This window comes from Pelodiscus sinensis, chromosome 4 (assembly GCF_049634645.1).
Source record: "Pelodiscus sinensis isolate JC-2024 chromosome 4, ASM4963464v1, whole genome shotgun sequence".
NCBI lineage: Eukaryota > Metazoa > Chordata > Testudines > Trionychidae > Pelodiscus > Pelodiscus sinensis.
In genome coordinates this window covers 66,096,644-66,124,071 of record NC_134714.1, presented here as the reverse complement: position 1 = coordinate 66,124,071, position 27,428 = coordinate 66,096,644, and the positions used below count along the sequence as shown (strand labels likewise).

The window sequence follows — 27,428 nt, the reverse complement described above, 5'->3', positions numbered from 1 at the left end:
GCGAAGTGACTTCAAAGTTGGGAAGGAGAGGGACAAAGTAGGTAGACAAAAAGACTGAAAACAGTGTGAGGAGCTTAAGAAGGGGATGAACAATAAGAAATTTCAGAGGGATAGCTGAGTTACTCTGAAACAGGAAAAACTTAAAAAACAACAAATAGTCTAGTAGCATCTTAAAGACTAACATGACTAACTAGCCATCAGATATCCCTGTTCATACCATTTGCATAAGAATTGTGAATGAAGTTAAGTTCCAACCCTTCTCTGTGTATTTGGCTTGTGGATGGCTCGCATATGATCTTCCACACTTAAATGAACAATGAAGGTGCTAATGGTTTTTGATGTCTGTACCCCCCCCCCAATCACTAGACTCCCCCCGCCCTTACTAACCCCCCCTATCTTATCCCCTTAGGCCCTACCACAGTCCAACTTTGTCCCGTGCATATGGATGCGTGTCTGCGAGTGTGAACGTGTAGGTGTAAGCGTGTGTGTATGGATGAGCTGTACCTCCTCTCCCTCTCCCCAAAACATAGATCTCTAGAACCTCCACCCAACTCCAAGACGCAACCTAGGCACGCTCGCCCTCCCAGAATGTGCGACCCACGTAATTGGTCCCCGACCAAGGGTCCCCACATTCGCTCCCATGCATACTGACCCCGCAACGTCCCCACAACCTGATTAATGGTGCGACGCTCACCTCGCCAAATCTAACACTCAACCCACTTAAACCACCGGTCCAACTACAGAATGAGCGTCCCCACCAAACCCCCCATCCGCTAACCAGATAACCACCCCACTGGCCGACTACATCCGGGGCCCCACATCCCCCCTTTTTATTCACTATGGGCTCACAACTAGCCACGCTCCAAACCCCCCCGCCACGCGCCTCCCCGTCCCTCGGGAACAACCTACTCTACGCGCTCCTCAATGAAGGGCCTCGGACACTATTCCAGAGGAGGAAGGCACCCCGCTAGCGGGCCCCCCCGGGGGCCCAAACGCCCCACCATGGGCCGTAAACCCAGGCCCCCAGGGGCTAGATCCCCCCTACCGCAGTAACCCAAACTGGCTACCGGATGTACCCATTCACTCAGCCATACTTGTTCCAAAAAGTGTCTATTGTAATGTATGTATTGTTTGTCTCTAAACATTCTCTAATAAACGTCAATCTGTTGTTGGTCATCCTCCTTTCCAAGTGCAAACTAATGGTTCTTATCAGCCTCTTGTAACTATTTAGTCCTTAAGGTGCTACTAGACTATCCCTCTGAAGCTTATCTACTCACTGTCTCTTTTTTTCTTCCTCCCTTCCATTTTTTTCCCTTCTCCTATCCCCTCCCTCCTTTTCTTATTTATTCTTGGATCTGGACTTCCACCGCTCCTGTCATCTGAAGAAGTGGGTTGTGCCCACGAAAGCTCATGATACCATCTACAAGGTGCTACTAGACTATTTGTTGTTTTTAAGTTTTTCTGAATAAGAGATTTGTTCCTCTAAGTCAAGGCTGAACTACTGTGTTACAACAATGTGTCAACAACCATGGGAAGCAACGGGGTAGAGGTAAAATTCTACTTTGTTCTCTTTGATCCTTTTACTGTCATCAGGGAAACATCTTCTCTATTCTTATGGTAGTTTTAACAAGACATGTTTGTATTTCAGACACTGTGCTAGACACTCTTTCTAATCAACTAACTGAAACAGCAGAGCACCCTCTATCCTTGGCAGATACTGGATTCTTTATCAATACCAGTTACCCACCACTCTTGATACCTCAGAGGAAGGTGGATATCATCCTGCATTTAAATTACAGTGGTTGCTCTCAGACATTGGTAAGGGGTCAAATTATTCTTTGTTTTTCCCACTATGGCCATTTGCCTCAAAACCTTTAGCATTTAGTAGCCAAAATTACTAACTTTATAACATTAGAAGAGGAAATTGATTCCAGGAGAATGAAACTTCATTTAATTTGCACTATTAGTCCCATAATGGCACAGTTCCTTGTTTCAGAAATTGTGGCCTAAATTTACTATTTAATTGAAACTCTCTGTAATTCTAATTCTCTGTTAAAATTATTAAATTTCACTTAACCTTTCTGTGCCTCATCCTTTGATCTATGAAGATGGGGATACTTGCACTTCCGTATCTTAGAGGGGTGATATGAAATGAAATGCACTGAAGGTTGTGACGTGCTCAAATACTTAGATGATGGGGCCCATATAAATATGTTAGAAAGTTATATACACTCTTCATGCTTTCCTCTCAGATGCTCCATTTCTAAATCTATTTATGGTATCTTCTTACTTACTAGAGTTTTTAAAAGAATGCTTGAGCTTTCAGCTGGTTGTGGAATCTATACTACTGTAGCTGCTTGCTTTCCTATTTTGTGGAAAGCACTGCATGGAGCAAACTAAACTGCAGCATCAGTCGTCTATGATATAGTCCTTCCTCAATCTCACGTGTTCCCGCAGGAATTCCTGTGTAACCCCTTACATATAGAAATGCAGTTTAAGATTAATTACTGTGTTTCAGGAAATCCTGGTCTTTATCCCTTCTTTGAGTTCTAAAATCTGTATTCTGTGACGATTTAGCCTCTGGACCTAATTGCGAGGTACTCATCGAAGCAGGGAATCCCCTTCCCCAGAATTGAGCTGAGTGAAGAAGACAGGTGCAATCTAAAGGAGTGCTATCTGTTTGAAGATGCTGAGTGTCCAAGAGCTCCTATTGTGCTTTTTTTCCCATTAGTAAATGACACCTTCCAAAAATACAAAGCTCCAGGTAAGTTGTCTGTAGTCAGTAATGTTAAAAAAGTCTGCTTTATCAGCCTATCCTGCCCATTTCATATCTGATGATTCTGTTGGCTGTATTATTTCAGTACAATCAACTTTTCCATGGTCAGGAATAATCCATTCATCTTTATAAGGCACAATGCCCATTTTAGCCACACTTTATTTCTATCTTTCACATGTATGGGGTTGTCTTACTCTGTGTAAATGTAAATTAACTTAATAAAAAATGCAAATCCTTGAAATGGAAGGTCTGAGAAACACTATCCTGTTGAAACAAAGCCTAGTACCACCAGTTTCACTGACACCTACGTCTTTTTGGTTTTTTTACACTAATGTAATGACCCATCACACACATGTGGGTCTCAATGGGTTGAGAACTTTGCTTTCAGTGTTGTGGATAAAATGCATAGTCAATTGCTTGACCATGCTTTGACTTGTCATGAAATATACTCATGTGACCAACCAATGCAATTCAGGTTTATTGCTATACCCCAATAGGCCAATTTAGGCCATATTAACTGCTATAATATTTGTATTTAATGCTATTTGTGCTTAACACTTATTAATATATATTACTAGAAAATGTATCCAATGTGGCTTGGGTCTTTAATTAGATTAATTTTGGGGTTTTTTTTGGGGGGGGGGGGCGTTTCAAATAAAAAGAAAATGTACAAGCTTCATTTAAATCCTTGCTCTGGGAGGTGTGGGTGGGGTGGGGAGGGAGAACTGGAAATGAGGGGTTCTGTATGTAGGCTGTCCTAGGAAGACAGGACTTACCCGCATCCTCTCACACTACAGTAGCTTTGAGTCAGGTGAGAAGCACTTCTCCATTGCCACTTCCATTTTCTTTTTGCTCATCTTCCTTTCTAGCTTGGGGAAGCAGATATGTGCAGCCTCATGTAGGTCCCCTGTAAATGATACTCAGAGGGCAGCCCTGTAACTCAAGAATGTTGAGTTCTTCCTCATCCTCTGGTTTTCATCAGTTCTGGGAAGTGGTGATATAGAGATTAAAAAACTTGATTTTGATAGATATACTCGTATATCCCTATGGCAACAAACTCTGTGAGCTGACTCGCTAGAGAGAAATCTTCCTCACAGGTCAATTTTTACCTTGTTAATTGATAAAAGCCCCAAAATGAAGTCATATTGCACTGGTGAACCTTGCTACATTGTTTCCTTAGGTGTGGAACGCAGCCCTACAGAGATGGAGGAGGGGAAAGTTGATGTCTCCAGTCCCTGTTCCCCATATTCTACAAGGGAGCTCTCATTTACTGAAGAGAATTTTGACAAACTGGTGAAAATGACTGACTACAATATCCTGAATAATGAAAATCTGATTGTTGAGGCCCTGCGCATAGCAGTGGAACGGAGGAAACAGCAAGTGCCCATATACTACAAGGGAGCTTTCAATAAATGAAGAGAATTTTGCTAATCTGATGACAATGACTGACTAAGGAATCCTGAATAATGAAAACTTGATTGTTCGGGCCTTATGCACAGCAGTGGAATGGAAGAAACAGCAAATAAAATAGTCACTATTCAGTAGACTTAATCTCCCAGGATTCTATTTCTTATGTCTTCTACTATGTGAGAAACCAAAGCCTTCAGATGGCTTGCCAATGTTATATATGTAGTAGTAGCCTCATGATGCCTCTGTGGACCACTAGTAATTTTTCAGTAATTTTTGTTTCAACTCATTTTCACTGCCACACAGATTGTTAAAAATGCTATTATTAAAGGAGTTCTTCAAGGTGTGTTTTTTCATAGGATACCATGCATAAGGCAGCATGCAGATGGTTAGGAATGTGCAACTCAACATATCTTGGAAATCACCATGTATTTGTGTGTCTAAATGTTGACTGGAAAAATATGGGTCCTAAGTATTCAATTTGCCCAGCCTTTAGGTGGAAACACCTCTCTTCTCCTTCCCCAAGTGGACTAAAATACCTCATCCCACCAGAGTAACCTCTTTTGGAGCTGGATGGCCCCTCAACTTACCACCTCCTGAAGATCAGGGAGAAGTGGCCACCACTATTGCTATAAATAGTCTTGTGCTGGGACTGCCCTTCTTCTCCCTCAACTATCCAATAATAATTTTCTGGGATCATAGTTGCTGGTGACTACCTTCACACAATCCTGTAGCAGCTAGATCATGAATTACTCTCCCAGCCAGTGCTACCAATAGGCAGTTGGGCTGAGATGCCCATAAGGCCTTGCTTGCAGCCTCTATGAAAACCCCAGGTATTTTCTACCTGCTGCTAAAAGGTTCATATTCTTGCTATGTATTTCAACCCCAAAGCCAGTGAGTTGATTGTGAACTGACTGTGAGAATGGGAGTGTATTTAGGTCATATTTAGGTAGGATGGATAGGTTCTTGCACATCTAGAAGAATTTTCTGGACATGGGTGGGAGCAAAAAACAAGTCTCTTCCTTCAGAGAAACTGTGTTGGGAGAGAGTCAATTGGAATTACTTGAGTATTGGATGAGGAGAAATGGGCCATAATAATAGTTACCCATATGCAGAAGATAAGGACTTGAAAGGATATGCTGTAATCCTGTTTTTTGGTCATCTGAACCTAAACATGCTGAGGAGTCTTCTTGCCTCCTAGAGGGATGGTTCAGAGACAGCTGTAATTGTGTTTCGGATCAGACATGGTACATAAGAGTCAGCAACAATTGTGTGTTCTCTCAGGGAAATCTATATATATGTACTTTTGTTGCTTGTTTCTTAATTGGAAATAAAACACATTCAGGTTCAAGGTACATGTTTTACTCTTTGTATGGGGGAGTAAAGAATGCAGAAAGATTTAGGTTTGTAGTGATTTCAATGGCATAGGCAGAATTTCATCCATTGTTATACTAGATAGGATAAACATATATGGGGACAGAAGTCCTTATGCTTCAGGGTACAAGACGCTATCGTACTGCTTAAAGTCGGGATGGAATTTTTCACAGAAGCCCACTATTGCACAATTGTGTTTTATGGGAATTTTACACTGGATCTGGAAAATTCTGCTAAAATATTTTTTTCTGAATATGTTAATTTAGCAAAATTGAACCATTGTGTGGGGAAGATTCAATTTAGTTGATATTCTGATGGGTTTAGCGGGAAGCTGACCATTTTCCTAGAAGCTTACATATCCAGCTTCTTGGCACCTTGGACTTTCAGAGTCCATGGCTTTGTGGCAGCTCAGCGCTCCATCCAGATTCTTTGGAATCCCAGTAGGGACTGTGTACCTAGAGTAGCTCATTGGAAGACTTACACAGAATCAGCAACCTTAGCATTTTTAGTGCAACTCTGGGGCAACCCCATAGCAGGACAGCCTTGGGGCTGTATTCTTTTTTGTGGAGAATGATTCAGTTTTTGGTTTTCATTCAGAATGAAACCAATTTTTGAAAAATCCAAATCTTCCACAAAACAGAACCTCTTTCCTCACACAGCTCTAATTTAGTGCCCCATAAACTTCAGGTACTGGCCGCTGTTGGGAAATAGAATCCGGTCTGGCATTTCCTACTGTCCTGTGTTCCCGTGAAAGAGTGAACCCTTTTCTCTAAAGAAGGAGTAAAGGAAAGAAAAGAGACCCCTCCACCCAGACTATCAGGGTGTGTCTAGACTACATGGCTCCATCGATGGAGCCATGTAGATTAGGCAACATAGCAAAGGGAAATGAAGCTGTGATTTAAACAATCACCGCTTCATTTAAATCAAAAGGGCCGCCGCACTGTGCCAATGAGTTGATTGTCAGCACAGCCCGGTAGTCTAGACGGGGATCTGACGAGCCCAGAACCCTTCGTCGGCAGATCCTTTATGCCTCGTGAAATGAGGCTTACAGGATCTGCTGATGAAGGGTTCTGAGGTCGGCAGATCCCCGTCTAGGCTACCAGGCTGTGCCAACAATCAGCTGATCGACACAGCGCAGCAGACATTTTGATTTAAAAAAGGCAGCAATTATTTAAATTGGAGCTTCATTTCCCTTTTTCATGTAAACTAATCTACATGGCTCCGTCGATGGAGCCATGTAATTTAGACGTACCCTCAGAGTGGTGAGTGAGTGGGGCAAGTGGAAAATCAGGGAGGAGATTATGAAAGGAAGGAAGCTCGGGAAGGAGGCACACTTGTCTCAAAGTACAGTGTCTCTGCTGGAGTCAGAGAAGTTTGCTTTTGGCAACTCAGGCAGTTGGTCTTGCTGGAGCTTTGAGAGATTCTTGATGGCTTCTGGGTTAACAGAGGAAGCACAAATATACCAGGTAAGGTAACATTTTCCATGGGTGATGCTGCTGCTGCTGCTATTCTCTATAATCTTTCTTTTTCTAAGTGCACAGTTAGACAGACCCATAGTCTCCTATAGACAACCACCTAACCTCAAGATGATTCTTACCAACCACCACAGGACATACCACACTAATACCAACCCTGGTACCTTCCCTTGCAACAAACCCCGTTGCCAGCTTTGTCCACATATTCATTCTGCTGATACCATTATTGGACCTAACCAAGTGAGTTATAAGATCAAGAACACATATTCCTGCGCATCCAGAAATATAATCTATGCTATCATGTGCCGAAAGTGTCCGTCTGCTATGTACATTGGACAAACATCTCAGACACTTCGCCAAGGATTAATGCCCACAAAACAGATATCAGACAAGATCACAAAGAGAAAACAGTTTCTTGCCACTTTAACCAGAAAGGACACTCTCTAAATGACTTAGCCACCTGCATTCTGCTACAAAGACCTTTTACATCTGCACTTGAAAGGGAATCCTCTGAACTGTCATTCATGTTAAAATTCGACACTTGCCAACAGGGACTTAACAAGTCTTTGAACTTTCTCACCCATTACCAAGACAGTTTCCCCAATTATCACCTGTAATACCATTAACTCACAAACATCCCACTCTCCCTACCTTTAATATCAGCAATTCACAGACACTTACCTTCCTTCCTCCCCCTTCCCACCCCCCCCCCCGCATCCCCCTTCTGTTCTGCAATGTGATTTGTCCTTTTCATATTTGTTCTTTTTTTTTTTAATTGTATCCTTTGGTATATATGGTTGTGACTACTTTCTTCCACTATTTGATCTGAGGAAGTGGGTCTGGCCCACGAAAGCTCATCATCTAATAAACCATCTTGTTAGTCTTTAAAGTGCTACATTGTCCTGCATTTTGCTTCAACTACCCCAGACTAACACGGCTACATTTCTATCAGAGTGATAACTGTAATAGGAGGGAAGCCTAGTGACACTGTGAAAAATGTGGCAAGATACCGAGCCACAGCTGGCCATAATGTCTAGCAAAAGAGGCAGAATGCAGCAGATGTCCTCTAAATGGGACACTTCGTAATAGCATGCAGGTCACTAAGAGTAATGGGAACAATTCAGGAGGAAACATTATCACCAGCAGCTAAAAGATGACAACTTCCAGAAACCGACAGAACTCTGCCAAAGAAGGTGGGTTTAAAAGGGTCAACTTCCAATAAATCTATTGCCATATTGGCCGGGCCAAAATGATATTTGAATAGGTGATGGCCTGCTTCTGATTGGCTGGCATGTTCTTGGCAGTGGAAAATCACAGGTTTGTTTTTCTGGAAAGGAGGCACATACATTATTGTAGTTAGTAACTTCTCTAGATGTATTGAATGGGCTAAACTTACACAAGCTTAATCAGTACAAGTCATCCAGAAACTAAATAAATATCTGCAAGACATTAGAGTTTCTGTAGTTATATCTGATAATGCACCTCAGTTTACCACTGAAATATTTGTAGCCTGAATAGAGTTTGATTTTGAACTTTGTACTAAGGGTGCGTCTACACAGCAGGGCTTAACTTGAAATAAGCTATGCAAATTGAGCTATATCAGTTGTGTAGCTTATTGCAAAATTGGGAGTGTCTACACATCACTTATTTTGAAATAGAGCACTCTTTCTCCGACTTCCCTTACTCCTCATACAATGGGGGGAGGGATAGCTCAGTGGTTTGAGCTCTGGCCTGCTAAACCCAGGGTTGTGAACACAGTCCTTGAGGGGACCATTTAGGAATCTGGGGCAAATCTGTCAGGGATGGTACTTGGTCCTGCTGTGAAGGCAGGGGACTGGACTCAATGACCTTTCAAGGTCCCTTTCAGTTCTAGGAGACAGGTATATCTTCATTTTAAATTACAGGAGTCAGAGTAAGAAGTCCTCCAGCTTGACAAAATACAGGACTATGTAGCACTTTAAAGACTAACAAGATGGTTTATTAGGTGATGAACTTTCATGGGCCAGATCCACTTCCTTAGATCAAATTGTGGAAGAAAATTGTCACAAGCACATATACCAAAGGGATACAATAAAAAAAAATGCACACATAAAAAGGACAAATCAAATTTCAGAACAGAGGGGGGACGAGGGGGAGGGGAGAGGTAAATGTCTATGAGCTAATGATATTAGAGGTGATAAGTGGGGAAGCTATCTTTGTAATGGGTAAGATAATTAGTGTCTTTAAGACCCCAGCATAAAGTTTCCAATTTAAGCATGAATGACAGTTCAGAGATTTCTCTTTCAAGTCTGGTGTTAAAATGCCTTTGAAGCAGGATGCAGGTAATCAAGTCGTTGAGACAATGCCCTTTCTGGTTGAAATGGCAAGAAACTGTTTTTCTTTGTGATACTGTGTGATATCCGTTTAGTGTGCATTGATTCTTTGGCGAAGTGTCTGAGACGTTTGTTCAATGTACACAGCAGACGGACACTGTCGGCACATTATGACATAAATTATATTTCTGGATGAGCAGGAATATGTATTCTTGATCTTATAACCGAATTGGTTAGGTCCAATAATGGTGTCAGCAGAGTAAATATGACTAACACGGCTACATCTCTATTATTATTTTCCAGCTTGACAGTATTTTGACAGTATTTCAAAATAATTGCCTGCTGTGTAGACGCAGACTACGTTATTTTGAAGATGTACTCTAATAGACTACAGTATTTTCAGAGCAATGGGGAGATGGAGAAAGCATTGCAAATTTTAAAAAGACTTCTGCAAAAATCAGTGGATTCCAATAAAGTACCTCTGCCACATCAGTCAATGCTGCTTGCATCTAGACCGTCTCCAACAGAATTCTGACAGGAAAATGACTAAGGACACTTTTATAAATGGTGCCAATGCAGCTAAAACCTAAATGGCCTGAACTGAAGGCATTTTAAAAACAGACTGCTGAAATATAAATCCTGCCACAACAAGGCGTCAGTACTCCACACAGAAGAAAAACACTACCAGAACTGAGACTGGACAATAAAATTGGAAGACTAGAATCATAGAATCTTAGGGTTGGAAGAGAATTCAGGAGTCATTGAGTCCAGCCCCTGCTAAAAGCAGGACCAACCCCAACTAAATCATCCCAGCCTGGGCTTTGTGAAGCTGAGACTTAAAAACCTCTAGGGATGGAGATTCCACTACCTCCCTAGATAACCCATTCCAGTGCTTCACCACCCTCCTAGTAAAATAGTTTTTCCTAATATCCAACCTAGACCTCCCCCATCTTCAACATTTTCCAGACACAATGAAAAAAAAATCTTTGACTGGCAGATACTCTATCAGGAAGTGAGGCCCCTCTGTGGGGAATTGCAAGCACAAACTCAATGTAAGTGAGAACGTGGTGTGAAAGACTAATGATCAGATCCCCTCAAAGACTTGGTATTTAGAATACTTCTCAAGACTATTTAAATGCACCTGATAAGGGGAAACAGTAATGTAATGCTGATAAAGAATTGGAAGTTTGTTTTGAATTGTCTGTATATCCACGGGTTAACAATTAAAAAACAATTAAATATAAAGAAAGGGAGGTGCAGAGTGGTTATAGGATATCTAGTCATTTGCAATTACCAGAGAAGACAAAACATGTGTTGCAGCAAGCTTAGTAAGTTCTCTAGTTGCCACTTAAAGCATATTTCTTTGTGTATATCTACACAGCAGTGTTATTTCAGAATAACTGATGTTATTCCGAAAGAACATAGGCCGCGTCTACACTACAAGCAGTTATTTTGACAATGTCAAAATAATATAGAGCTGGAGGACTTTTCACTCTGAGGGTATGTCTACACTACCCCGCTACTTCGAACTAGCGGGGTAATGTAGGCATACCGCACTTGCAAATGAAGCCCAGGATTTGAATTTCCCGGGCTTCATTTGCATAAGCCGGGCGCCGCCATTTTTAAATCCCGGCTAGTTCGAACCCTGTGCCGCGCGGCTACACGCGGCCCAGAGTAGCTAGTTCGGATTAGGCTTCTAATCCGAACTAGCTGTACTCCTCATTACATGAGGAGTACAGCTAGTTCGGATTAGAAGCCTAATCCGAACTAGCTACTCCGTGCTGCGTGTAGTCGCGCGGCACGGGGTTCGAACTAGCCGGGATTTAAAAATGGCGGCGCCCGGCTTATGCAAATGAAGCCCGGGAAATTCAAATCCCGGGCTTCATTTGCAAGTGCGGTATGCCTACATTAGCCTCCTACTTCGAAATAGGAGGGTAGTGTAGACAAACCCTATCTCCTGTAACCCTCATTTGATGAGGAGTAAAGAGAAGTTGGAGGAAGAGTGTTCTTCCTCGGACTTCCTGCTGTGTAGACAGCGCCAAAAGCCGAAATAAGATATTTCAACTTAAGCTATACAAGTGACGTAGATCAAGTTGCATAGCTTATTTTGGCTTTAGCCCTGCTGTGCACAAGTGCCTTTTGTGTTTGTCCTCATACTACATACTGGATCCAGGACAGATCCCCTGCAATGCGCCCCCCTACCCTCCCGCCCATACACACGAGATGTGCCCTCCCAGTTTGATAGTGGTTCATTGATAATTATTCTTCATACTCAACTTACAGTAATTTCACCTTGATCATATTTCCCTAGTTTGCTTAGGAGAAAGTCATGTGGAACTGTGTCAAAAGCCTTACTAAAAGCAAGATGTATTCTGTCTACAACTTCTCCCCAGCTTGAAGGCCAGCAACTTTATCAAAGAAAGAAATTAGATAGGTTTGCCGTGATTTGTTCTTAACAAAACCATGGTGACTATTATTTATAACTCTAGTAATCTTTAAATTCTTACACATTAATTGTTTAATAATTTGTTCCAGTATCTTTCCAGACCTGACTGGCCTATATTGTTTTGTTTTGTTAAGAGGTAGGTACAATGTTTGCCCTTCTCCAGTCCTCTGGGTCCTAACCCATTTGTCCTCAGTTAATTGTTAGCAGTTCCAAGATTGCTTCAATGAGTTCCTTTTTGTACCCTAGAGTGAACTTCATCAGACCCTGCTGACTTTTGTACATCTAATCTCTCCCTCTATATATAAAAAAGTTTTTCCTGCTGGAAGACCAAATGTTCCTACTGGGTGACAGAATGACATCATCAACATCAATAGGCGCTCTCAGTGAAGCGAAAGCAGTCGGGGGGAAGGGGAGAGGAAAAGGGGTAGGTGAGTATAGTGAGCAGAGGGCACAGCCCCCTAGTTTATCTAAATACTTTTTAGCCTGTTCTTTCTCTATTTTGGCTTATAGTCTTTCCCCCTTTTTGCTGTTAATAATTGTGTTAAATATCTGGTCACAATTTACCTTTTTTAGTGAAGACTGAAACAAAATAGCCATTAAACATCCGAGCTGCCTTCTTATCATGAGTTATAAGCACTCCTTTTCCCCTAAGTAAGAGTATCATGGAGCTATCCATATGCTTTATGGAAATATGCTTAGAAGATACCAGCAGGCCTGAAGGTTGAGGGGTGATGAGGGCAGGAAGGTGGGCTGAGTGGTGCGTCAGCACATCAAGTCACAGTCACAAGGGCATCTCAGTGACCAAACCCATAAAATACAGGACCTACGATTTTCTTAGAATAGAACTTCTGTCCTGTCTTGTCCCATGCTAGGTGTAACTCATTTGGTGCCTTAGCCTTTCTGGTTTTGTCCCTATGTGCTTGTGATATACTTTTGTGTCCTTCCTTAGCATTTCACCCATGTTTTTATTTATTGTGGGATTCCTTTTTAATTTTCAAGTAATTAAAGACCTCTGAGACTAAAATGTCTGTCCCTCTGGTTACTTCCGGCATCCTCTGAAAGAAAAAGTTGTCCCTAGTACGTTATCACAACTTATTGAGCATTTTGTAATTTGCCATATTATTTTTCCAACAGGTATCATTGTAGTGTTGTTATTCCCCCATCAGTGTAGTTAATCCCCCATTACTACTTAGTCTTGTGTTTTGGTTATTTTTATTCTCTCTTCTAGACATGTCTCATCCTCTAACCTTTCTTATTTTGATGGTCTATAGTAAACCCCTATCCTGACATTGCACCCTTTCCTCTCTCTTTTAGTTTGAAAAGCACTTTGGCATTGCTTATAATTAAAGGAGTTGTATAAAAACACAATCTTATTTTCTATATGCTAGGCCCCCATAATTAGGATGGGGCCCCTTTCCTGCACTGTCCCTTCCCCCAGTCACTATACCTGCAAAGGAAATCTTTCCAGTTCCCATACCTAATAGGAAGAAGGAGGTGGGAATTACTTAATTTTTAGAAGTCATGGAAGAAGGGAGGGGCTCTGAGTCACTTTATAAGACACCTGCTCATTCACTTCTACCTGTTTAAAGAGTATAAGCCTACTTCGGGAGTCACATTCTGCTCTGCGACCTACACTCAAGGTCCTCGTTTAGCCTCTGACTTGAATGCAGCAAAGACCACAATGGGGTCTGCCAGTTCATACCAGGTAAGTAAGAACACAATAAGATTCTATGAGATTCAGATGTGCTGCTTTAATTACAGAACAAGCCTACAGTAGGCAGGCTTGCTATTCATTCTCTAGATACAGCTGAGAGATGCCTTCCCCCTACACCACCTTCTTTCATAGCAATGAAGGCACGTGGGGTGGGTTTTTTGTTTGCTCTATACCTCCAACTCGATCAATTAATACAGTAACTCTGTGCCAGGTAGTTAGATGACATGGTGGTGGTACAGTTTAAGAAATTACATACTCAAAAATGAATCAGTTTTTTACACATCGGGATAATAAATGGGAGCTGGGGCAGCGGTTAAAACATGTAAGGGGTTAATGAGCTCCTCTAAATTTGAGTCAACATGTGACACTGCAATAATGAATTTATACCAAAAATTGAAACTGAAGATATTTCCTTTTCAATGTTACCACTGTCCTCTCTTGCTTCCTTTAAAAATGAAAAATGCAAAGAAATCCATTATGAAAGGTAGACAGACAAGCATCAGATGAATCAATACACAGTCCAATGCAAAACATTGATCTTATGCAAAAAATACCAGGAGAACAAAATGGCTTAGCTTTTTGTATATTTTTACTGAGGATGAAGGAAGGAATTGAATTTGCTCAGCACCAAAAAGTTGAATAATTAATTAATAATAGCAGCATTCGCAGCTTCATAGGTGAAATGTTCTTATGTTTCTGCTTTAAATCCCTTCCTCTATTCTTTTTTAATTGTGAAGTTCCTTCTCTTTTTTTGTTTGTTTGAATTGGAGCATGGAACTTAGATTGTTTTTTTAATCTTCATTCTTTTAAAAGGAAATTCATTTATGGAACTTTACCCTCTATCCCCGTGCTTGTGGATGAGTGCCATGTTTCTCTGATCTTTATCCAAGATAAGAGTTTTGTCCTAGATTTCACATTTCTGACAGGATTATTAAGTGCCCTTCAGTTTCCAGTGATTTCCTGCTATTTCCAGGACTAATATTTTTTTCTGGCTCTTTCTTTGAAGGAAAAGTTGCCCCAAACAATGATACTGAGGGAGGGAATTCTAGAGGTGTCAGTTAGACTTACTGAGTTCTATAGGAAAAACTTAAAAAACAACCAATAGTCTTCTAGCACCTTAAAGACTAACAAAAACATGTTGTTGGTATCATGAGCATTTGTGGGAATGGGCACAATCCACTTCTTCAGATGATTGGAGTTATTAAAGGTCCAGTTTTGAAATAAATAGGTTATGAGTGGGTAGAGAAGGGAAAAAAAAGGTGGGGAGAAGATCTGAGTATTTCAGATCCACTTCTCTTGATATTATGGGCCAGATCATCAGCATTATGATGATTTCAATCAGCTGAGGATATGGTGCATAACATCAACAGAATTGATTATAGCATTTTTTGTTCTGCTACATTATCTCCTGTTGAGTGTGCAGTATGCAAAGTAGACACATCAAATCAGAATGTGGACATTATTTGTGTGTAGCCTTCTGATGAGTAGTAGCTACAGAGCTTTTGATTAAAATGATTTGATCTTTGGAGCTCCCTGGTTCAGCATGTGGAATTACTGAACTTGGATATGAATTGCCAGCCGTTGCAGACTCATGTGCTCCTTATGAAAATCTCAAGTAAAAAGAGAGAGAGAGCAAAATTCCCAAATAGATTACATTTCCAAGTAATTTTTAGTGACAGCTCTATGTAAAGGGTATTAGAAATGTCACTTAAGAGTCAATAAGGAACAGAACACTCTGCTTCTGCACGGAATCCACCAGTTTAAAAACTAATGATGCCATAGAGCTCAAAACAAAAGGAATGCTGTTCAGTGAGTTACTAATAGTTAGTGTGCTGCAATGTAAGGTATTAATCCAATTATGGTGGATGTGGAATGATTTCCTTTGCATTCACACACATTGCTGGAACTGGTGTCTTTATATGATGTAAATTAACTGGTATTGAAAACAACAAAATACTCTTCTGAACCATCATCTATTTTTCCATGTCACTGCATCATAAGATGTTAAATCACATCTGTCATATTTATTGGTTAATACAATCTTCCCCCAGCCCTTTTTAGTGATTGAGTGAATGGAATAAATTATAGTAAATAATCTCACACCTCTAAAATGGAGTCTTCCCCCCAGCTCATCCAGAATAGAAAGGGAAGAATCTGGGAAAACTGGAGGTTTGACCATTGGTTTCATACACAGAATGGATCTACATGGCCATAAACCTGCACAGAGAAAGAAGCAGAACATGTCTTCAGTGATTAGTATTGAAACATTTAAGGTGACACTATAGCTGATTCATCTTTTCTTTCTTTCTTTCTGTCTATGTTCAATTTTATATGACATTGTTCAGAAGATGGAGTCCTCTCCTTGCAACTTGCTCAGTGTAAAAATTATCAGAATGAAAAATCTGCGGAAGGCTGACCTGGGTGAGTATTTCTCCAGTCTTAGAACATCCAAGGTGTGAAAATACTGGATATATAACCAAGCGACATAAACACTCATACAGGTTACACACACACACACACACACACAATGTGGGAGAGGGAGGCATCGAGGCATCTCTATGGTATACCTAGATCCCAAGTGTATGCTTGCAAAACATTGCAAATTATAAGAGCCTTTGTCAGTGAAATTCTAAATCCAATTACCACGCTGACAACAAGAATTTCTGGTAGAGTGCCTTGTCCCACAGAAGCCATATAGCATTGCCAGATTCAATAATACTTTAAAACACACAAGAGCAGACCTGCTGATGGTGAGGGCAGAAGGGGCAGTGTCCTGGGGGCCTGGTGATTCAAAGGGGCCCAGGGCTCCTAGATGCTGCTACTGCTACTTTAATTTGCTGTCAGAGCATCATGCACTCTAAGTGCTCTGGGTGATGAGGAGGGCTGGCCGGCCCAGCTCTGTCCCATCTGCCCAAGGCTCCACCCTTTCTGGGAAAGCATAACCCTAGTGGCCCGTGGAGGCTGTTGGCTCTCCTGCACAAGAGAACCAAAGCCCAGAGTATGCACAGACAGGAACGTCTCTGTGTGACTCTCCCTGTGTGACTCTCCCCAGGTAGATGGTTGAAGGGTCAAGCACCTCCACAGTGCTGGTCTCCCTGCCATTCCTCTGAAAAGCACCACAGAGTGGTCTCTGTTGGTCCAGGGGTTCAAGAGCAGGACCTGTGTGTGTGTGTGGGGGGGGGGGGGGGGGGGAAAGGGGGGATGTTCATGATCTCTTGTGTGCTGTGAAATACCCTTTAGACTGAGGAACATCTTTTAAGGAGGGTGGGGCTCAGAAGGAAAGGCACCAGCTCCAGGGTTCCTTGCTTTGTGGCTTCCAAGAACACACAGTATCAGGAAGCCATGGCAGAGTTTCAGGGAATCTGAAACCAATGCTGAGGTACAAGGCTTGCACGTGGATAGCTGTGTGTCCCCACTAGATTCCAGGGGGTTGGCAAGGTTTATGGGCCAGGTTCCCAATATCTTCCTCAGGAGGGCAAACCTCAGCCTTTGATGGGAAGTCCCATGAGGGGAACCTTGCAGAGCTTGTGTTTGAAGGTATCTCCCTCTGAGGTAACCATAGTGTAAAGAGAACAGATGATACTATGTTAGAGGAGAAGAAAAAGGAATATAATTCACTTCTGTTCTCATATGGATTTTCTTGCGTCTCCCCTATTTATTGGTGAAACTATTTTAAATAGAGAGGCTGAAACAGGAATGCCACATGAAGCAGGCCTGACTACCTTGATTCAGATAAAATGATATAGGATTGCAACCATCCAGAAGTTTTGGGTTCCCATGTATAATTCAACCTAGAGGGTCCGATATGGGGTTTTTATTTGGGTCCCCTAAGGGTTTCTCCCACTGACAAATGGGTGGGAAGAAGAGCCTTCTCATCCCACTCACTATGGAAGGGGAGTGAAGTAATTAGGTAGAATTTCATGTTCCTGCAGACCTCTTTCCTGTTGCTGAGCATAAGGAGAGAAGAGCCAAAAAATGAGTTCCCAGGCTCCTTCTCCCAATGGCCCAGTGCAGGAATTCAGGACCTCTCTGAGCAGAAAAGGGAGTTCCTTCCTTATCTCCATCCTGTTTGAGGAGATTGAGCTCGTCTAAGGGTCTGAACAATATTTCTCCCTGTTGAGATATTTCTAGGTTTGTCTCCCCACATAAATCCCCTCTAATGGACCCTTGCATTGTACTGACTTACCATACTCCCTTGCCAGATCTTTCCATTTCCTTTCTGTAAATGTCTTCAGTGAGGTAAGGCATTTATCTTTATCCCTTCCTTGCATTTGATTCGTGTGTCTATGTGTGGAGTTCCTAGCAACTGGATACTGTCCTTTCTAATTCAAGAAGATCTTTGGATAAAGGACTAGGTATTGGAAGAGCCAGGATTAGAAGTCAGGAGTTCCAAGTTCCCAGTCTTATATTTATTCCACTAGATCATGCTGCCTGTTAAAGTCAGTGTGTGAATATAAAATGCATATTGACACCATAACAGAAAACAATTTTATGTCTGGAACCATTTGTTTACCATGCTGCAACCATTCCACCTTATTCTGTGAAACATAGGCAAGTAATTGCATGCAAATAAATGCTGAAACCATTTCATCAACATCTCTAAGCTATTATTCACACAAAGTGGCAAGATAAAATCATGAATAATAAGAAGTTGCACAAATAACATTGAAATGATGCTTGTAAAAGGAGAGTTTTGGTGGAGTGGACATGCCCTTCATATGATGAACAGCAGACTTCCAGAAAAAAATTTCCTATGTGCAAAAGATCAAGAAGTAAATGAAATAAAGTTTTGAAATCAAAAAGCATCACCCCTTCTGAGGCAGATATTAATATGCAGGAAGTGATTGTGGTAAACTGATTGGTTTGGTGGATGTTCTGAAAAATGTTGAGGAAATTTTGCAAGTAGGAGTTGCAGACTATCTGTGCTTATTAATGCATGAGTGAAGATGATTAGTCCACAAGATTGAAATTAGACAGTAAAAAAATGGTGGCACATGTGATTCTGTCTTCACATAACTCCCCACTCACCATTCCTAGTACTCAATACTACAACATTTCATGAAAATAATCCTGTGTGAAGTATTTCTATATTGAGTCCCACACGTACAACTAAAACAATGAGGACAGACCCCGTGTAGAGCCTCACTTGAAGCCCTCCGTGTTCTTAATATATCTGTGGGTTCACTTGAATGGATCTAGTTGTAGGATTGGGGCCAAAATGAGAATATTTAATTTCACTAACATTTGTTCACTGTAATTCGCAGAATCTAATTTGTATGTACTAATGGGATCTCATATGGCTATAACAGAACTGCCTCCTATGAAGTATGTAAAAATTGGTAAAAAATTAAAACAGGGTTTAACTTTTAAATGTCTGTCTTTTAAAAAGTGTTCAAATGCCTTGGGCCAAATTCAAGGATGACAGTGTAGTGTAAATTATATGTTGGGAACTGGGTGTAACCTATGCTGTGTAGAAACAAACGGGAAGGGTGTAACAACATAAGAATTTTAATAGGAAGATATAAAAGAACACAAGACTCACCAATTTGTATAGAATCATAGAAAGGTGGAAGACTTCACTAGATCACCAAGTTATCTGCCTACTGTCCATTTTCTTAGCATTTTGTACGGGTCTAGATTTTAAATCCTGGAAGGATGAGCCTCCACCACGGTTCATGGGAGATTTCTCCACAGTGTCAATTTCTTAATATTAAGATTAATATTTTCTTCTCTTAGTTTCATTTCAATAGTGTGTCAAAATTTTGTGCATGATTATGAGTAATACTTCTCCCTCCTGTGGACACCTGTAGATAGAATATCTAATATCTGAACCGAACTATACGTACTTCGCTTTTAAAATCATTCTTCAGAAATCAGTCTTTTCATTCTGTCTCCATTTTGTACTTCTTCTTGTGATTCCCTTCAGCTGGTTGCTCTATTTTGGGAGACGTGATGCCTAGAATTAAATAGACTATTCCAGAAGTCATTGCACAAGAGCCAGATAGTGAGGGATTGCTACTTCTCCTGTTCAGTGGTGTGTAATGCTTTTGTATGTGCAGCCCAAAATTACGTTGATCTTTTATGCAACCTAGTCTATTGCAAACTCATACCTAATCTATTGTCCATAAGTGGCTTTATCCATCAGAGCTTTACAGCCTATTTTCTCCCACTGAATATCTGTATTTAAAGTTGTTTTTTCTCCAAGTGTTGTACCTAGCATTTTTCCCACTATGAACCTAATTTTGTTATTTTCAGCTCAGATTTTCAATCTCTTTGTATAATTTATCTGTCACATTTAGAACTCTAACAAATATAATATCATCTGATTACTCCTTCCAGATGAAGGTGTTTAATCAGACATTTCCAAGCACCAGTCCCTCGATACCTCACTAGCAACTCCCACCAAGTAGATACATTGTAGTTATCACAATTTGTTATGGTTGCTTTAGTGATTCAAAAACATCCTGAACAAGGAACATCCCCATGATGAGAAACACCCTATAGAACAGTGGTGGGCAACATTGTGAGAGGTGTGCACTCCCTCTGCATCCAATTAAGCGGCTGCTACAGTTCAGTTGGCCCACCCCACAAATTCTAGGTACACAAGTGTAATTAGCAAAACTCTCCAGTCATAGGAGCCCATCTTGATTAGGACAAACACGTGACCCTCTGAGATGGAGGGACACTCATGCAGCCCATTCACTAGAATGGGTTGCCCCTTACTGCTATAGAAGCAAATACATAAATTGGATGAGTTCCCGTTGCAGAAAGCTGTGAAGCCAGATGAACAATAAGAAAAGAGGACACTGGGCAAACAAAAGGAGCAGGAATCACAGTCACAATTACCATAGCAAGCACTACCATATCTTTTTTTGCCAATCTGTAGGAAGCCCTTTCAATCTAGAAGTGGATTCTTTGTCCATCTGTTGCCACAGATCCACAGGATTTGAGTTATGCCACAGCTTCTAAACAGTCTCTTGGAGCAGCCCCTTTCATGTGGCAGACCCTCAAAGAGTCTCAATTTCCTTTAGGATTGGACACACCCTGAGTCCTAGACCCCCGAGGTTTGTTCAGCTGAGAGAGTCTCTTTAGGGTTGACTCCCTAGTCTCCTATCAGATGTTTATCTCATTCTTTGCAGCATTTCAAACAGGGCAGATTGTGATCTCATTTACATTGATGTAATTGTACTGCCTGATTATGTCCTAGGTGCAAGATAGATATGTGATGTCTGCCTTTCCTTTTCTATATATCCCTCAGAGCTCACTGTTTGTATACAGAGTCCAATACTTCTCTCCCCGGCCTGTGCTTTGGCGTGATGCCGCCCTGTCGTTTTTCACATTCTCCCGTTGACTTTGTATGTAAATGGAGATTCTGTTGTGTTGGCTTACAATGCTTAATTCACATGTCAACAGAGACAAGTGAATACACATTTTTTGTTTGGCAGAAAACCTGTTTGTCAACTGTGTCCTAATATAGAACTTTAGTAACATATTTGCCATATGCATTCATAATGTCTTACATAGAATCTGCACATACATTTTACAATAGTATTAATGATGAAATGGCTTTCATTTAAGATTTCTTACGATATTTGTTGGTGAACTAGAATGAACAGGATATTTTTGTAATCCTCTTGCCAGTTGACATTGGGAAATGCCTAGTCATAATCCTGCATTGATTTTACAGGAATGGTGGTAGTTGTGGTCTTCATGTGTCCCATAGCTGCAGAAAGGGCTAGCGAAGTGAATGTGCTGCTACTTTTGCTTCGGAGCAGAATGTATCCCTGAGCAGCACACGCTTCTGACAGCTGAAAATATGCTAGCTGGCTGAGAAGATAAACACCTCTTTAGCGAGCAGAGCACATTTTGTAGACTACTAACCTTTTTTGAACCCCCAAATAATGCAAATCATACAAACAGATTCTCTGTCTCCTTGGTAGAGAAAGCAATATAGCTATGCATTTTGAACAGGTTTTAGTTTAGTCATTCCATTTCTAATAATTAAAAATATTAACAGTTTTTAAATAAGAGAAAATTGGTTGAGGCAATGGGCTCTTTATATTGGACAGAAATGATGAAATATCAGCTGTATTTAATCCTCTCTGTCTCCATGTATGCAGAGAATAACTTAGTTCCGTAAATAAGCCAATGGTGGATATGGCTTATCACCTCATTACATTTATTCTGTACCTTTTTTGCACAGTAACCCAATCTGACTGCTATGTGAGCCTATGGCTACCAACTTCTTCAGTCACAAAGGTCCGGACCAAAACTGTCAATAACTCCAAAAACCCAGTGTGGAATGAAACCTTCCATTTCAGGATTCAGAGTCAGGTCAAGGTAAGAGACTGTGAACTCTTTGCTGTCAGGCCCTGGTAGATCTCTACCCTGTCAACCAGACTGAGTAAAGTTGTTCATGTTTTCTGACACTTCCTCCCCCGCCCACCCCACGGCATTTTAACAGCTCCCTTCTTCCTAGATTATAAAAATATCACAAGCAAAACTCCACAAATGACATTTACATCCTGACAATTTCTGACATGGTAAAATAAGATTTCTCAAAGCAATAGAAATGCTGCTTTGTATCCCCATCGTGTACTGCAGCCTCAAAGTAGGAAACTCTCAGCCCAACCTGGGTTTGAGCAGCAGGCCCTAAGCTGGTGGCCTGGGCATACTCCAACTCATGTAGTATATGAGCAATGTAGAAGGGCTGGCTCTACTGGAAAAGACGAATGGAAACATGTGACCAACAACTAGTATCGCACAAGTTATGATGTATTTCCACTCTGGTTCTTTGCTGTCACTCGAGATTTTTCTACCTTTTGTGTACAAAATGTAGGTAGGCAGAGATATATGTCTTCATCATTCCTTCTTGAAGGCAAATTGAATTACACTTCAGAACTGGGTAGCAAGCCTCACATTGTTTGCAGCAGGGGGCGAATATCCAGAGTAACTTTTCCCCTCTGCACGGTACTTTCAAACATTTTTGTGCAGTTTTGTTCCTCTCTTCATCTTGTAGTAGGGGAGAGCATAGGGCCTAATAATTATGCAGTAATTATACTAGTTACCTTTATATGATATGTTATTATGTTAATCAGATACAAAAGTAATCACCAGCTGACCTGCATTTTGGATTAGTGGAAATAGATAAATATGTATTAATCCTGTAATCACCAGGAGCTTAACAGTAATTTTCTTGCCCCGCTATAGTATTTAGCATGGATATACCTGGTAAATGGCTGTATGATGGTTTGCCTTTTTTTTTCTGGCAGAAGAAATTACAATAGGGTTTTTTTGGGTAGAAGCATAGGCGTGAGCAACACATTTCATTAGGGTGTGCACCCAAAGAATTTTTGTAAAGGTACTCTTTCACCCCCATTAGCCACGCCTCTGGAGGTAATACTTTTGGGGCAATATGGACACATGACCAGAAATAAAAGGTATCATGTGACACCCTCCTCCAAGGACTTTTCTCACCATCCTCTTACCAATAGGGATTAGTTTGGCCCTCACCAAACCCCCCTCATGCAACTATCCTGGGCACACACGGCACACCCCATGCGCACGCCTATGGATAGAAGGGATTACTGTAGAGAACTCTTTGAGACAACTCAGTTGAGGTTGCATGTCTTAGTCCATGTAAAGGCATCTGTGTGTTATTTGACCACAGTTCTAGCCTTTGACATTAAAACTGGGCAGGCAACAAAACAATAGACTTTGAATATACTTATTCATAATGAAGTTTTCTGTCTCATTTTCTACCTCATCTTTTAATTGTACAGCTCATTTCCCCACTAGTGAGGGATGGAACTTCTGCTTCCTAGACACATACACATTATTTTACTTTTGTTTCCAGAACATCCTGGAGCTGAAAGTTTGTGATGAAGATGAACACACTCCAGATGACCATCTCCTCACTGTTTTCTTTGATGTGTCTAAAATCCAACTTGGAGAAACAGTTCGGCTGAACTTTCAGGTGAATCCAAAGGTGAGGTTTGAAATCAAAGGCAGAATTTGATGCGAAGGATACACTTGTCTCAGTTTTTTTCATAAATATTTTAATACAGAGCTTATTTTTTCCTTGTGTATTTACTGTGTTAGCCATCTGCCCATATCAACTTTTCAACTTGTTTCAAAATAATACACCTCAATATTGTTTCTGTATTTAAAATAGAAGTGTGGACAAGCATGTTTACAGTTGTACAAAGGACACTTGTGGGAATTTGACAATGTTGACCAAGTCTGTTCTATTGCTGATTTTCATAGCAAAGCCCAAAGCCAAAGACTTGTGTATTGCCCTGTAATAGTATTAGAGATTCTTTTGCAATTGGAGCTAGTGATTCTGATGTGTGGAAGAGGTACTATTTTGCACTGACACAGAAACAATTGCTGTTGCAGTTATGTACTGTGAGCCCAATGATCAAATATGAATGTCTAAATACAACTTAAACCCATGTCCTTATGGTGAATACAAACTTATTTCATGCTGGAGAGCTCATATCAGCCCTGAGACATATTAATTCCAATTTTATGGTTTAAGTCTCCAAAGATTTGGGTGCATATATCAGAAAATTGAGCTCTGTATTTCATGTTTTCCTAAGTGACTAATTATTGTCACTAGAAAGTAAGGTCAGTTGAAAGGAAAATTTAATATCAGGAGGCTGATATGGTCTATATATTGTGATCAACAGGTTAGAAATTGCGGCTGCTAAGGTAAGGGGCATTTTCAAGTGCAGATGAGACTTTGTTGGGTTTTTTTTTTTTTCATTTCTAAATAGTTCTCTTTCTCTCTTTCCACAAAGAAAGAAAAGAGAATGACAAGTGTGACTTATTTCAAAAGCCTCTCCCTATAATGGCAAGGTCAGCTACTGGGAAGCAGAATAATATAATGATATAAAGTAACTGAAGTAGAGAAAAATGAAGCCCATTGCATTTGTCCCAAGAAGAGGGGAAAGTTATTTTGTATAATTTCTATGCATATCATGTGGTCAGGTTTTACTCCGTAACTTTATGGAGAAGAATGATGATGTAGTGACTTAATTTATTTTCATTTTTAGGGAAAGGAGGAGCTAGAGGTTGAGTTCACAATGGAGAGCAGGTGAGTAAAATTCAAATGTTGTCAAACAATGTACTTGTTAGAAGTATCAGGGACTGAGTAAAATGAGGAACATGATTTGCATACTTGCTCTCACCTAAAGCAATGTGGATGTGGTCGATAGTGTATGTTCAGACAAATGCACTAGTTGGATGTTTCTGTATGTCATTGAATAGTGGATTGATTGGCAATGTTAGACATTTATGTGGTCACATGTAGGCATCGAGGTGAATTTTAAAGCTAAAATGAAAACCGAGTGAAGTGCAGGAATGTCTACTGATTTCCCTCACCTATGTTTTGTATGTGGCAATTAACACAGTTTTAAGTAACTAAAAAAGCTTTTAACTCCTGTTGGTGAAATAATAGGATGGGCTCGTATATCTCAGTTATTGATATTCAAAGTGAATGGGGAAAATTATCTCGATATGTTGGACAAATTCATTAGCCTTTCAGAGCTGGAACTCCAGGGTCAGGTGTGAGTATTTTGGGCTAATGGAATAAATTCAGTGGTTTCTAGCTGTCAGCAAACTCAGCTTTATGTACATTTGAAAACGCCTCTCTTTTGACAAAATGAGGAGTCTCTGCTCAGCAGAGTTCTAGTAGTAGAAGCTGGGGCTTTAGGCTATGTCTACATGACAGCATTATTTCAGAATGATTGATATTATTCCAAACTAATATACCCATGTCTACACTACAAGCAGTAATTTCGACATAATGTCGAGCTGGAGAACTGCTTACTCCGACTCCTGTAACCCTTATTGTATGAGTAAGGGAAGTTGGAGGAAGAGTGCTGAATTTTGAAATAATTGCTGTGTAGTCAGCACCAAAAATTGAAATAAGCTATTTCGACTTAAGCTACGCAATCAGTGTAGCTCAAGTTGCGTAGCTTATTTCAAGTTTTGCCCTGTTGTGTAGACGTGCTATTAAGAGGCCAGATTTATTTAGTGTTCACAAGGAACATGAGGGAAACTGGACCATATATTTGGAATTACTCCTATTGCTAGCCTATGCTGTCAGACCCAACACTTTCAAGAGTGATACAAAAATTAAAATTAGCAAAATACACACAAAGAACAAAAATGGCAATTCATGTCCTTAAAGTTACTTACAAACTGAGTGTGTTTTTTTCCCCCTCTAGTCCAGATCTTCCTGAAAACATCGCTACTAATGGTGTATTAGTGGTAATTTTTATTTTCTAATAACTGTCCTCTACTGAGTAACAATGCACATCATATTGCTTGGATCAGGGGATGAGTTGCCCTATAGTTACCCTTCCAACACAAAACCTCTTCTGAGAGGTAGGCTTCTGTAGGATCACAGTGAACAACATGACAATCCCACACATCTCCCATATTAGGAGAGTCTGAACTGGAACAGCGATGAACTGCCCCGAGCTGCACTGTTCCACAGTCCTACAAAGTGCCACTCGCTGGCAAAGACCTGAAGTGGTACACCTATGAGCACCCTCACAGCCTGTGTTTCTGCACCATTATTTAGAGTGACTCCTGTTGGCCGCAGCTAAAATTGGAGTAGTTGTGAGATTTTCCATGCATCATTATCTACAGTATGGCTGGGACAAGGTGGCAAAATATGTGTAACTATAAAGCTTTCTCTCTGTCTGGTCCTTTCAATAGCAACTGTTTTTGTGGTAGCTTTCTCTTTTTTCCTGCTGGAGAATCTATTGCCTTTTGTGGGGAGGCCTGAGGGTATTTCTGTTTTCTCCATCTGTATGCTAAAATCCCAGACATCACACAGCAAGTCACAACCAACTATCCTTTGGGCTAAGTACTAGACATGAATCTCTTCAGAGATTTACATTGGCAGAGCATTGTGAAGTAAATTAGTCCTCCCAGGGGCTGATCTTGTTTTCCGCATAACACTCCCACCCCATTTCCATCCATATACCAAGCGACTAGCAGGGGAATCGATTTCAGTTATGTCAATGTCATTTTATCTGTCTTTTATTGGTTGTCTCTGGTATAGTCTCGTGAAGTTGCCTGTTTGGAAGTTCAGGTGAATGAGGGGAGACTAAAGAAGGAATCCACAGGTTAGTGCTTCTTTAGCTGGTGGAGTTGGATGAAACTGCTTCCAATTTCAACACAAAAATATCGGACATTTCTGGGGTGATTTGTTCATATACATTACAGTAAGGGCTTATGTTTCAATGAAAGGTGAGATTCCCACCAAGTCCCATAGGCTTTGAATCAGGTTCTATGTGATCAGATAATATAAAGGGAGTATTATAGCATTCACAATTGAACACTCACTGTAGTTAATTAAGCAGAGTTGTTTTCTTCAGCACATGTTGTTGGCTACTCATAACTTTCTGAAACATTCATGCCTAGAAAGGAAATTTTCCATACTTGATCTATGGCAAGAGCTGGGGTGAAATACTTCCAGGTGCTTGTGTTCAGAGAATATAGGAATTGGTGGAGTGAGAAACAGTAGTTAGAGATTGAAAATATTCCCTACTATCCAAGAAACTCATTGCACATCTTGGGCTGTGCATAGCCATTTTCTTTCCTCTATAGCCATAATCTTATAGGTTTGCAAAGCAACTTGAAAAATATCATGCGTTGGTCTCCGATTCAGCAAACATATAAGTGCACGGACTGTCACATTGATGTCAAAGGCACTGCTCTCATACTGGATCAGAGCTCAAGTTCCCTGACTGAGAAAATCCTTTCAGGGATTTCATGTATGACGTACATAGCCTTAAATGCGTGAATTGATGTGGTTCTTTTCCTGTTGTTCATAGAGAGGGAGATAAGGGCCCAAACCATATCTATCTAAAGTGTAAATACGACTTTTTAAGCTTATAAACTTTTC

The 27,428-nt window shown here is 40.7% G+C and overlaps 2 protein-coding genes across 4 annotated transcripts in view; both read left to right on the top strand.

The window, feature by feature from the left end:
* The window catches only part of LOC102452763 (cytosolic phospholipase A2 epsilon-like), a 45,818-nt gene extending 40,284 nt beyond the window's left edge, over nt 1-5,534 (top strand). For all 3 annotated transcript variants that reach the window (XM_075927211.1, XM_075927210.1, XM_075927212.1), the window contains 3 exons: nt 1,649-1,818; nt 2,578-2,764; nt 3,957-5,534. In XM_075927211.1, the coding sequence (XP_075783326.1) occupies nt 1,649-1,818; nt 2,578-2,764; nt 3,957-4,192 (593 nt within the window). In that variant the 3' untranslated portion in view covers nt 4,193-5,534. The remainder of the gene's footprint in view (nt 1-1,648; nt 1,819-2,577; nt 2,765-3,956) is intronic.
* Nucleotides 5,535-13,361: 7,827 nt separating this feature from the next.
* LOC102448831 (cytosolic phospholipase A2 epsilon-like) overlaps nt 13,362-27,428 on the top strand; it is a 40,641-nt gene continuing 26,574 nt past the window's right edge. Inside the window, exons 1-7 of the mRNA XM_006130349.4 lie at nt 13,362-13,495; nt 15,850-15,925; nt 21,708-21,844; nt 23,361-23,492; nt 24,562-24,602; nt 25,738-25,780; nt 26,583-26,646. Of these exons, the coding sequence (XP_006130411.2) occupies nt 13,472-13,495; nt 15,850-15,925; nt 21,708-21,844; nt 23,361-23,492; nt 24,562-24,602; nt 25,738-25,780; nt 26,583-26,646 (517 nt within the window). The 5' untranslated portion in view covers nt 13,362-13,471. The remainder of the gene's footprint in view (nt 13,496-15,849; nt 15,926-21,707; nt 21,845-23,360; nt 23,493-24,561; nt 24,603-25,737; nt 25,781-26,582; nt 26,647-27,428) is intronic.